This window comes from Leptonotus elevatus, chromosome 8 (assembly GCF_054856555.1).
Source record: "Leptonotus elevatus isolate MCC_2025b chromosome 8, RoL_Lele_1.0, whole genome shotgun sequence".
NCBI classification, from domain to species: domain Eukaryota; kingdom Metazoa; phylum Chordata; class Actinopteri; order Syngnathiformes; family Syngnathidae; genus Leptonotus; species Leptonotus elevatus.
The window spans coordinates 9,156,734-9,169,165 of NC_141246.1; the positions used below are offsets into that span (position 1 = coordinate 9,156,734).

General features: G+C 40.8%; 1 protein-coding gene across 1 annotated transcript in view; it reads right to left on the bottom strand.

Annotated features, from left to right (window-relative positions):
* The window catches only part of LOC147169644 (alpha-1,6-mannosylglycoprotein 6-beta-N-acetylglucosaminyltransferase B-like), a 79,175-nt gene that overhangs the window by 18,432 nt on the left and 48,311 nt on the right, over positions 1-12,432 (bottom strand). Inside the window, exon 8 of the mRNA XM_086082990.1 lies at positions 9,641-9,810. Within this exon, the coding sequence (XP_085939116.1) occupies positions 9,641-9,810 (170 nt within the window). The remainder of the gene's footprint in view (positions 1-9,640; positions 9,811-12,432) is intronic.

A 12,432-nucleotide genomic window follows, 5' to 3' on the forward strand; every position in this document is an offset into this window, starting at 1 on the left:
GTGTACATGTGTGTGTACTGTACTTTCTTCCTGGTGATGGAGCAGCACATGGCTATCCAATATGGATCTCTTCAGGAGCCATTTTGTAAGGCACCAAATGAGCCATAACGAGGTCTACATTGATTGTGGCTGACCAATATATATATATTTTTTCCCCCCTAATATGCTTCATTATTAGACCGCAGGGCTCATTTCTGGGCTATTTGATCACAAGTTGAGAAATAGATTAGAAGGTAAAACATACAGCTTGAATGCATTCAATTTGCCGCCGCCATCTTATGTCTACTTTAGTGATAACAAAATGTCACCTTCTGCACAAGTAGGACATCCATAACCAGCAGGATGCACTTTTGTATTTTTATTTAACTATGAATTTTACATGACTCACAAAAAAGTGAAGTGATATTTTCCTTTCAGGTAAAAATGTCTGGGTAAACTTAAAGTGCACTCCAACCTTTACAGGTGCACTTAATTTGACCTGCAAAGTTTTGGAACTTTATGCACAAGTTGCTGACAAGGAGCCGAATCCACCAGAAACCATCAACTGCGAATTTGGTTGAAGAACACTGTCATTATTTTCAAATGGAAGCGACCGCTGCTTTGTGTCATGAATTGCATTTGATGTGTAATTTCACAAAATGTCGGCCTAAGTGATGTGTGCATGTTGGCAGAGATAGCTGGAACAACCACTGCCTGAAAAAAGTAAATGATGTCAAATCAACACCCTCCTATTGCGACACTGAATCTGTAATAGTCACAACACACACACACGCACACACGCACACACTCATCCCCAGTCGTGAGCATAATCTAACACTCATACATGCGTGTAATCATCCATTTCCACATGCACCTCTGATTACACCAAAGGGATAGCAATCTGTACGCATGGCAACGTTTCTTTTAATTGAAACACACAAACGCATGCACGCGCGCAGGCGGACAGACAGACAGACAGACAGACAGAGCACCCCTGCTGACAGGCCCCAGTTATCAAGCGAGGCAGGTACCCGTGGATCAGGCAGCCTGGAGGCATCATGAAAAACAATTCAGGAAAGAGCGAGAGCGGCAGTGGAGGGGATGAATCTGAGATGAAAGAGGGTGGGGGGGGGGGGGGATGAAATAAAATAAACACTCCTGTCAGAGATAATAAAATTGTCAGATGGAGAGCTACGGTGCAGAGGGGGCGACGTTAAGAGATGCGAAATGCAAGGGCGATGGGGGCGGAAAGCGGGATGAAAAAGGAAACTTGAAAGGTCAATGGAGGGAAAACAAAAAAAAAAAAGGAGAAGAAAATGAGCAGGCAGGAGTAGACGACTGAACCAAAAGTGTTCATGATAACAGACAAAAGCAGGAGTGAGGAAGCTATTCAAAGATGAGAGAAAACGTACATACACGACGACGACAAAGCGCTTGACATCAAATGTAGCCTTTGCTGTTCAAGTTGGCCATTTGTATGTTGTTTCTCATTTTCCTTACACTGGCTGGCGTCTTTTCAGCACAGTCCCCATTCACCTCACACATACACTCGCTTGGAAAATGTAATTACAGCTAGCTAGCGGCGCCACGATAATATTTGATATTTTCTTGAGGGGAAAATATTTCCCCTGATCTGCAACAGGGAAACTTTAAGATGTTTTTTCCGAAAAACCAAATTGTGTTACTGTTTGGAGTGAGTACTCGTGTCATCTCCAAACTGTAACTGGGGGATGTCAGAAGGAGTCCGTTCCCTCACCCTGTCAGCACTTAGGACCCGCCGGCTGTCTTCTCCAGATTTGCAGTCAACAGGTTTCTATATTTCTCCATTACTCCTCACACAAATGCATGTTCCTCACTTTCATTTATTGCCAAGGAGCATCGTTGCAACAACAAGAAAATCAAACACAAATTTCCTGACTTTTTGTGTTTATTTTGGGCCAGATATACACAGTATTTAAAGGTGCCATTTATTTGAGGGGAGGTCTTTTTAATTATGTATTTAATTTTAAAATCTGACTCTCGAAGAGGTAATTGGAGCAAGTGGCCCCGTGATATAAAACGAGGAATCGATTTGAGGAAAGGCATTTATTTTGTGTGGTAGGGTTTTTTAAAGAGGAGGCCTTCATTTGGAAACACTGCTATAATAACGCAATTAAATATTTCTTGAGGGAGGGTGGAAGCTTGTACACTCACGGAAATATTTCAAGCCTAACTTAAGATTTTTGTTCTTTTTTTTTTTAAACATAAACCTATAAAAAAACATATATGATAAAGCTATTTATTTTAATTGCATAATCCTCAGGTTTATATGTATTTTGTATTAACAAAAGTATAATAACTTCTTTTTTTTTACCGTTTAGGATGTCTGCATTCAGTTTCATCCCAACAACATAAAAATATAAAAAAATGGGAAAACAAATGGACAGAAGCGTTTTTCATATAGCAGTATATTTATTGTGTATAGGTACAGAGTAACCTGAACATTATGCAGTTCAAACAATATACTTTATGTAATTTTAATAAATACTCTCATTATTATTATTAATTTAGAGTAATTATACTTCATTAATACTAAATACATAAACCTTAGGATTATGCATTTCAAATACAAATAAATAGACTATATGTATCATATAAGGTTTATTTGTTAGGTTTGTGTAAAAATGATCTAGAAAATAAAATCAATGGGAATTTGTCATGTAAAAAAACTCCCATAAAGCTTAAGTTAGGCTTGAAATATTTCTGGGAGTGTATCTGGGAAAGGTGTTTATTTCAAGATTGCTTCTATTTGAGTGGAGGCCTTCATTTGGAAACATGGGCACCTCTTACCCCACTTATGTTTTCCTGAGGTGAAAAATGGGGGCGCCTAATAGGGGGTGAGGTGTTTATTTGAAGGTGGATGAGGCCTCAATTTGGAAAAAAAAAAATCCAAAGTATCTACTTCCTGACATCTATTAAATGTGGAATTGGGGGACGTTTTTTTTTCTCTTCTTCTTTCCGTCAACTGGCCCACACTCCCGACGACAGTCATAATTGAGGCATGGCGCCTATTAGAGCGGGGTCGCCTATTTGAGGATGGATGATAGACACTTTAGCGTATCATAGTCTTAGATACTGTACGATATGAATTCACTCCGCAAGCTGCCACAAACCCTCGTGAAGAGATGAAAGCTGTTAAATGATGGAGCAGGCGGATGAAGTGCGAGTGTACTAAAGCATGTGGAGGAAAAAACACTCATCAGCGAGTCAAGTCGAGTGAGTTAAACCCCCCCCCCCCCACACACACACACACACGCATGACAGGCACTTACAAGAAGCTACTCTATATTGATGTGTGTTGCAGACTATCAAGCATGTTAAAGCTGCAATCGACTGAGGGAACGGAGCACAATTTTTCAGCTAAATTGACCTGGCGGCTGGTTGGAGTAAAATAAGTGCTTCAGAATCCTTTGGAAGAGACGGTGGCTTGTAATTAGGAGAAAGGCATCCTTGTGGTTGTCTATACCAACACGGGAAGCTGTTTGAGCAATTTTTTTTCAATACACTTGATATCGAAAAATTGCTCCGAAACGGCTTCAATGAAATGAAGAATGTTGATTCCAAGACATGACGCTCTACCCACACAAATACCCAACGAAAGGTGGGATGGCTCCAGTGTAATGCGTCGGGGATGCTCATCATGGAAACGCTATAAAATGCAAATACTGTCGTACAAAACGAGGCCTATGGGTTTATCCCTTCTTAACGTAAAACATCCGTCCATGCGATTACACTTACGTCCGCCTGCACGTCTCGATCCTGTTGTTTTTAATCATCTCCTCTTCCGTCTTCTCCAGGGAACATCTCATAACAAATAAAGCTAAAACAGCAAAGGAGGCTGATGAATGGATAATGTTGTTTTTACAGGCGCTCACATTAATGTGTCCCCAGGCCCAGGAGCCTTTCCAACACTGGAGCACTTTTGGCCACTGCTTCTTATCCTCAAAAAAAAAAAAAAAAAGACTGAAAGGGAATGATGACAAATAGAAGCTTATAGGCATGCAGTACAGAGTCTTCCCTTCATTTGCTGTGGCAGTGTGTGGGGCTTTCCTTCATGTTCGCTTAGAGTAAACCAATTTGAGGCTGTGTGGCCGAGGGACGCCGATCAAGATCATGGGGTCTTAATTACAACCAATTTCATAGACGTGGCAATCTATTAATTTACTATCGTGAAAACTGGAAAACGCCAAGAGTCGTCTTTGTAACTTAATTGCACAACAAGTTCTCCAACAATAACGGCCATATTGGTCGTTTTACCATGCGCCAAAATACGACCAAGTGTTGCGTATTGTAGTTTAGCGACCTTTATCGGCCATGTTAAATAGCAAAAACAAAACAAAAATACAAAACTAAGACTCGATCCCGGATCGTCTGGTCGAAAGACTTACATCTATCTTACTTTGTGTTTGAAAGCGCTATATAAATAAAGTTGACTTGACTTGACTGAGCTAACAGTCCAGTAATGATCTTAGTGTTCATTTTTAGTGTTGACAGTGCATGTATGTCAATTCACCGTCGTCATGTTGGGATGGTATGGGAAAAAAAATATATAAAAATGACAATATAGATGCAGATCCTTTAATACATTGCCGAGGTATTGGATACAGTCTAAAAAAAAATGTTTCAGGCGAGACTTTAGGTGATGAAAAGCTGTGAAAATTGGGGAAGTTGTTAACAAGCACATTGATTGGAGCTTGAAGGGAAACAATTGGCCAAACCAGTTCCAAAGAAACAAAAGAGCCAGAACAGTAGGAGGTGGGGGTCGAGGTTTGAAAAGTGCGGTGGAGATGATGGAAGCTCCTGCAAATATATTGAAAAAACACCATGTGCAAGAAGCAACACAAATGTTTGATGAAAAGGGAATGACAAGGTGCCTCTAATCCTCTGTGGCACAGTGACGATGTAAGTTGATCAATTCGATCAACGTTTTTTAAAGATACATACACAAGTGCAGTACTTTATGAATCCCCACCATTTAGAGTGCCTCCAATGAACCCCAAATCAATTTCAGATGTTCTAACAGGCTTTTGTAGACATTTTTTTGTACGTGAAAACATTGTTACTTCCAAAAACAATCACACAAAAAAGATTGAAACGGCCATTTTAAGCAGTGCTTATGGGAGTGCACTGAACGTATAAAAAAAAAAGTGATGAGGGAACCACATGATTTTGTCAGCAAAAAAACAAAACACACGAGCTAGCACACCGTCCACACCTGAGTCCGTTTGTCCGGGAACTGGAGCAGCTGGAGTATGATATAGAGCAGGTGTAGCGCTGTCTCCCCTCGCCTTTGCACCAATCCATCTAAGGGCGCCTATGAAATCTAATTTGCAGCAGCTCCATTTCCATCACGTTTACTCTGTGTGTGCCCGCATTGTTAGGAACGCGCATTCAGCACAAAAAGGTGACAACGCAAAAAAAGAAAAGAAAAAAAAAAGTCCAGCGATGTCCACGTTAGTTAAAAGGAGCAAGTGCAATCCTCTCCGGAGGGTAATGAAGGATGGTCCAAAAAAGCATAACACGGGTACAAGTGATTGTCCGACACAAAGATGCATTATTTGCACATTTAAATACAAAGGATGCCAACACAGCACCTTGCTTTTCGCTGCCTTTTCCTATACAGATTTGCGCATATGCATTTTCTTCTCATCCAGCCACTTTTACAATAAGGAGACGTGAGACATACACATACTCACCCACATACAAAAAAAAAAAATAATAATAAAAAAAAAATATATATATATATATATATATAAAAAAAAAGAAAAAAAAGAGCAATGATGATGACATTACCGAATGGACGATACTGAGCTCTTTAAAAAAAAAAAAAAAGGAGACGTGAGAATGAGATAAACCTATTAAAGAAATATAGTGCATGATTTAACACCGGGATGCAGCATTAAGGTTTTCTAGTCATTATGTAGCTTGGTTATGGTCTGTAATGCTTTATACACAAGGGACATCATAATTAGTAGAAAGTACAACAATGCTAACATGCTCTCTAGTAAAGATCCCTAAAACTGAGGCTTATTGCAAAGGCCAAGTCTTTGAGGATTAGAGACCAATTCAAAACCAAGGTAACGCAGCTGTGTCAAGAACAAGTCGAAGACCAAGTCAAAATGAGACTGTGTTTAAAAAGTAGATGAGGCCAGATCAAGTCCAAGTTCAGACCAAGACCATGGTCACATGAGGCCTAGTCAAGGACCAAACCAAGGTGATGAGAAACCATGTCAAGAGCAAGACTGAGGCCCGACGAGGCAGCTGTTTTACAGAAATTTTAATTTAAAGCTTTAGAAATGTATATGAATCAATAAACAAGGTATTGTCGACAGCTGCAAATCCCACAATTCATTAGTTATTCAATTCAAAGTCCCCAGGAAAAAAGGCCTATCTTGTGCTACGACACCACAATTAATTAATTGTCAACTAAAAAAACAATCGCACTTTCGAACATGTTAAAAATGTCCTTGAGACAAGAAAAAACATTAAAACGTTTTGCAAACGTCTGGCGAACGTTCGGCGAGCGTATGTGACCCTGAAAGAACCCTGACGAGAAATCACCATTCGCTAACAGTCGCAACCGTTCGACCCTCAGTGGGATACGGGCTTCAGATATGATCAAGTCACCAGTTGTTGTGCAATGTGGTATTTGATTGACAGATGACAGTTATGCGGCGCGCGGTTTCAGCGCACTCAGCGGACACGCCCACCGTGTTTTGGGAACAGAAACAATGACGGATTTTTCGTGTCAAAACCACAAGAGTTGATTTTCACATTACACGGACTTCAAGCGGTTCTTGGTTGAGTTATGTGCCACTTTGCCACAAAGTTCTAAATCAATTGTGCAATGTTTGTGTAATCCTGCCATGGGAGCAAGTTTCCAGTCAAGTCCAAGTCTTTAGTTTCCAAGTCAAAGTCAAGTCCAAGAGTTGGACTTGTTTGTGTGTTGTTGCATTTGTCAACTCTACGTCATTAACATTGGACATTGCTCAGGTGCGCGGAAAGGTAAGGAACGAGAGAGGGGCAACTTACAAGGCTCGTAAGAAGATTTCAAGTTAAGCCTTGAGTCTTTAGTGGGTGAGTCCAAGTCGAGTTGCAAGTCTCAAAAAATAGCAACTTAAGTCTCTCACAAGTCCTGAATCCTCTTAACTAAAAAAAAAAAGCCGAATATTTATCCCTCTGCTATCACTATCAAAAAATCCAGCAGGATTGTGTTTTTCTTTGAAAGTGTAGCAGATGTCTGCGTGTTGTCAGTGCATAATGTATAAGGTGCAACCACCTGATAGCCCTACGGGGCCGGGGCACGGTCTCGCTAATCACCCCCTTAGTGGCCAATTACACGCACACAGTGCACTCTTCACAGCATTTCACGACACTGGGCATGGCGCATCAATCCCAAAATAAAAAAAAAAAGTCAACAGCCAAGTTGGTTTGACTCACAAACTGTAAATAAATATCAGCACTGTACACATCATAGCAAAATAATGGTTCTTGAGTGCATGCTGTGGGCGGCGAAGACACACTTCCAAATGACCACAACACACACACACAAGGAGATTGTGTAGATCGTGCGTTCATTTCAAGTGTGAATTCAAACATCCGTGTCATCTTGAGAGTCTGCTGCCTACAAATTGTCCACGGAGAGCAAGACAAGGCTCGGGGAATAAATACTGTGCTTCCGGTGTAATTTGCAAGGCTCTAAGTCAGACAACAAGCGTGTGTGGTCCCTCCGGACGTCATTATATTGATCTTAACTTCATACCAGTGCCATTGCGAGAATCGATAGTGGCAGGAAGACAAAGACTATTGAAGCGATGGAGGCTGAACAAAGGATGCCAAAGCACAATGTGCGAATCGCCCTCTTTTGCGCCTGTTCCAAATTACAAATCGGGAATGGAACCGCTGCACATCCGTCATCCATCATCAGGATGCGAGCGGCTCGACAAGCCGGGTGATTGATGACATTTAGGGCCGGAAAACAGATTTGGAATAGAACGTACACAGCCAAGCCGCAGGGATTTTGTCCCCCCCCCAACAAGGTATATTTACATCCATCCGTCAACCTCCGTGCATGTTGGCACAAAAAGTTGAAAACGTCAGCAGGAACGCGCAAGCGTGCTGACGCAGGGCACACAGAAAGACGCGCGCTGACAAGACACGGCGGACTTCGATGTGGATCAATATTGCGACGAATAAATCAACAAGAGGATACCGTTGACTAATCTTTGCCGGAAGCGGGGATGCGCTCGCGATCAGAGCACATCCAACACACGGAGTGGCGTCCGTAAGACAACGCCGATGACGGGAGGATTGTAAAACGTCAATGATTGCTTGTCGCAGCTGTCATTGTAGGTCATCTTGAACACGGCAGTTGTGCAGCTCTGCTAAGTTAAATGCATGCCGTTCACTGTGATTTATATACAGCGGGACCGACGACTTCCTGCGCCGCAGACAACGAAACGGCTCCAACATCTGTTGGCTCCTTTTCCTTTTTCATCTGTGCTTCCAGTGGTGCAGCCAAAAACAGAAACTCTTTTACATCTGCGATGATTAATTCAGTAGTACTAATACCATTAATAGTGTTTAGTGCTGCAGTCCCTCTCTATTCAAAGTGTGAAAAGAGTAGCACGAGAACACAAGATCTCTCTTGTGGAATGCAAGAGATTTTTTTTTTGTTGTAAGAATCAAATGTACAGAATTTTAATTGTATTTATACAGCGGGAAATAAATTTAACAGACCCGGAAACAACGGACTCCGGATTCAACAGTCACAAACGAGAGCGCAGTCCACTCAAAACACCTTTTTTTTTTTAATAGTAGTTAGCAACTGGTACACGTTTTCCAGAGATGTGAGTACGTGGCGGCCATGTTGGTAGGGGCGATGTTCCCATCAAGCAATCCAAGGCCATATATGGTGGGTACTAAGCTGCAGTTCATTAACCACCCCAATCTGGTATCATTTGTTGAAAAAATAAATAAATAATAATAATTTAAAAAAATACAAAAATAAATACTGACTTGTTTCCCCAATATTCATTCCAAAAAGCTAAATGAAAAAACTGAATCCGAGTTCCGATTTTGTGCACAAATGGGAAGAGAAAAAAAAAGATCACGGGTTTCATTGATTTCGGATATTTTCATATGCCACAATTTGTGTGAACAAGAAGCTTCATATATTTCTACTGGGACTTAGGCACGAGCACACTTGAAAAGATCGCTGAATTTTTAAAGCTGTTTTTCATGCAATTTGTTTTGTTGCAAACGTCAGACACGTGGCTACAATATAAAAAAATAATAAATCTGAGTCAACTTATTAAAAAAAAATGTGACTCTTAAGGAAATAGTAAGATGAAAACAGTCTCCAGTTAGAAGCATATGAAACCCTCAACGTACCGTATATAGATATTATATATTGAATTGAAATTGGATAATTTCCCTTGGCGCCCCTCATAACACTCGTGTTCCACGGCGCCCCGGTTTGGGATCACTGCTCTATCCCATCTCTCCCTCTTCTTTATCACTATCCCAATGCAACAGAGTCTGGTAAATGGCTCCATAACAATAAAACTTAATTGAACTTAAAGTCCAGCAATACAGGTGCCACATGTTCTCGGCGACTCACCTCTGAAGCTCCTTGACAGACATGGAAATCTTGAGGTTGTGTCCCAGAACGTGGAGTGTGGTGAGGATATCGGCCCACTGGACCATTTCCCCGAGAGGACCCCCTTTGAGCACCTTGGGGCTGAAAACGTCGCCAGACTCCTCTGTTAGAAACCCCACGTGGATCAGGATCTGCGAGAAGGCACAGACGCACAGTCTTGTCTGATTCGGGTCGACGAGGTGAAGGATCCCACATCGTGCACTTAATTCTGCATTTTCACTCAAATGAATGTGGATAACTCCATACTGACAATGTACAGTTTTATGTAAACCTGATTATAACCGTGATATTCGCTAATGTAATAATTGAAGTGAACACTGTTCAATGTTTGAATATACACAACCCCCAACATTGTTAGAAAAGAGTGCACGTTTCTCAATAGTTAAATCATAGCTAATTAAAATGTTTAAATGCAATTTTGCCCATTACAATATCACTTTCAGAATATTAATCATGCCTCATTTGCAACCTTTGTGATCATTTGTAAACTCTTGACCTTCAACCATTCATTTAAATTGCAGAATGAATAAAAATATATTGTTATTAATTAAGTATTGATATCATTGTTGCACCAAGTTACGATGCCGTTTTAATGACTTTGGGGGATTCTAAAAATTTGAATTTCACATTTTGGCAATTCCCAGAGAATAACCTTCCATACTTAATTAGACAACCAAGTTCAGTGCATCCGCAAGCCGACTAAAAAATGATCACTTTTTTTCCCATGCCTGTATAATCATCACATCCCAGCAAGAACGAAGCAACATGTTGCTTTTCAGACTGGATTGGACTGGGCCAGGTCCGAGCCTTGCTTTACGAAATAATTCTGATTACATGCTGGCAAGCACGGCAAGTTGATTTATTTAAGGCTGCATAAATATGTTTACAGATTTTTTGAATTAATTTATAGATGTTTAAAGAAAATTACATCTGGTGTTAGGAGATCCCCCTAAGGTTCGAAAGAAGATGCACAGTTGAAATTGAATGTTCATTTTTTTTTCAACCTCACTGTACTAAAAACGACCCAACTTCTAGCTCATGTTGTAAACATGCACCAAATATGTCCGAAATATTGGACAATAGTGTGCATGCGTGTGTGTGTGCGCGCGCAAGCAGCAGTTGTCAAGCTCCGCCGAGAGGCCAGCTGGCGTGGAAAAATCCCCGGATTTAATAGGCCGGCTCTATTAGCTGTTGCTTCATAAAAAAAAGGATAAGTGAAATTTAATTACAGTTATGGTGGCAGATGGCAAGAGTGACAACCCGTGGCAGCAGCGCCGTTACTTTTCACGCGGTGAAGCGGTACGGCACAAAAAGTGGGGAAGAAGTTCCTCGCATAAAAACATGGAAATGTTACTCCTCTTTTAAATGTGTGTGTGTGGTCGTTTTACGGTTTCTAAGACCTCAATTTAAGGATTGCTTGTATATTTGCTCACTGGACAATCGGAATCAAATCTTGAGTCTTAAAAATAACTTAAATCCATCATTGATTTGGATTATTGTGTGCGTGTTGGACTCGCTACCTTTGAGGCATGAGCTGCCAGTGTCTCATGAGGATCAAACACAAAACCTGCCAAAGCCGCTGAGCAGAGTGGGGAAGGAAAAAAAAAGAAGGTATAAAACAACACAATCCCACTGATATTTTCAGTCTTTTTAAACATGTTCACATTCCTCAACAATCACTTGTCCTACTTATCAAATCATTTCGTTTTCTGTGATAAACGAGCACAACATGAAGTAAGGACTTTTCTAATATACCGCAAAACTTTGACGGGTGATTTTACAGAGCACAGCATATGTAGTAATAGCTTGACTAAAATGCGTGGAATTAGAATAAATGCAGTTATTGCACAGGCCTGGTCCGCTTACTAAACTAATAATGGTGTGTGTGTGTGTGTGTTTGTTTGGGGACCCTCGTTGAAGGTCAGTTTGATGGAAATGCACAGGTGGCAACACAAGCTGGCACTGTCAAACAGTACCACCTCACCCTTAAATTCACCTTCTCTCATCTTCCTTCAGTCTGGAAAATCTTGGCCACTTCTCAATATCAAGTATATGTGATTCGTCAACCTGGATCATTTGAGCAAGAATTGTCTACGTTATTATTATATTATCGAAGGATGGAAAAGTCTTACGGGTGACTCGTGTTCCATCATTTTGGTGACTTCTCCTGATATTAACAGATAGCGTCCCATATATCTATTTGAGGTATGGTGTTGACATAGCCACATTTAAATGGAGGCACCGTCTATTAGAACTATAATATAGGAGCAAACGTTTCATTTCCCATTCCTTGGCAAAAGCCTCCAAAGATTTGACTTTTATTAATCCCTTCATTTCCACCTGGAAACGTATTCTTCCACACAACGTGCATTAAACGAGATCAGTCTGAAGTCAGGCAGGTCTCTAAAGACCAGACTCTTAAAGACACTTCAGCTTCCAAAGATGCTTTAAAAGTCACTTGATAAAAGAACACGAAAGTCATAGCAGACACACTGCAAGTGGTTTGTGCAATCAGGCTCGTTTCTGTCGTGTATTCATTTCATTAAAGCCTCGAATGGATTCTGCGACGTCCTGAATTAAAGCAATGAAAACAAGAAATTTTGCATTGAAAATACCCGCTCTATAACATTCTGCAAGTTGACCCTGGCTTTTATTAACGTCTCCATTCTGTGCATCTAAAAGTGACTTCCCAGACACTTTTCACAGTTTGATGCAGTAAATCCACCCCCGCATAGACAGATACTTTCTGTATG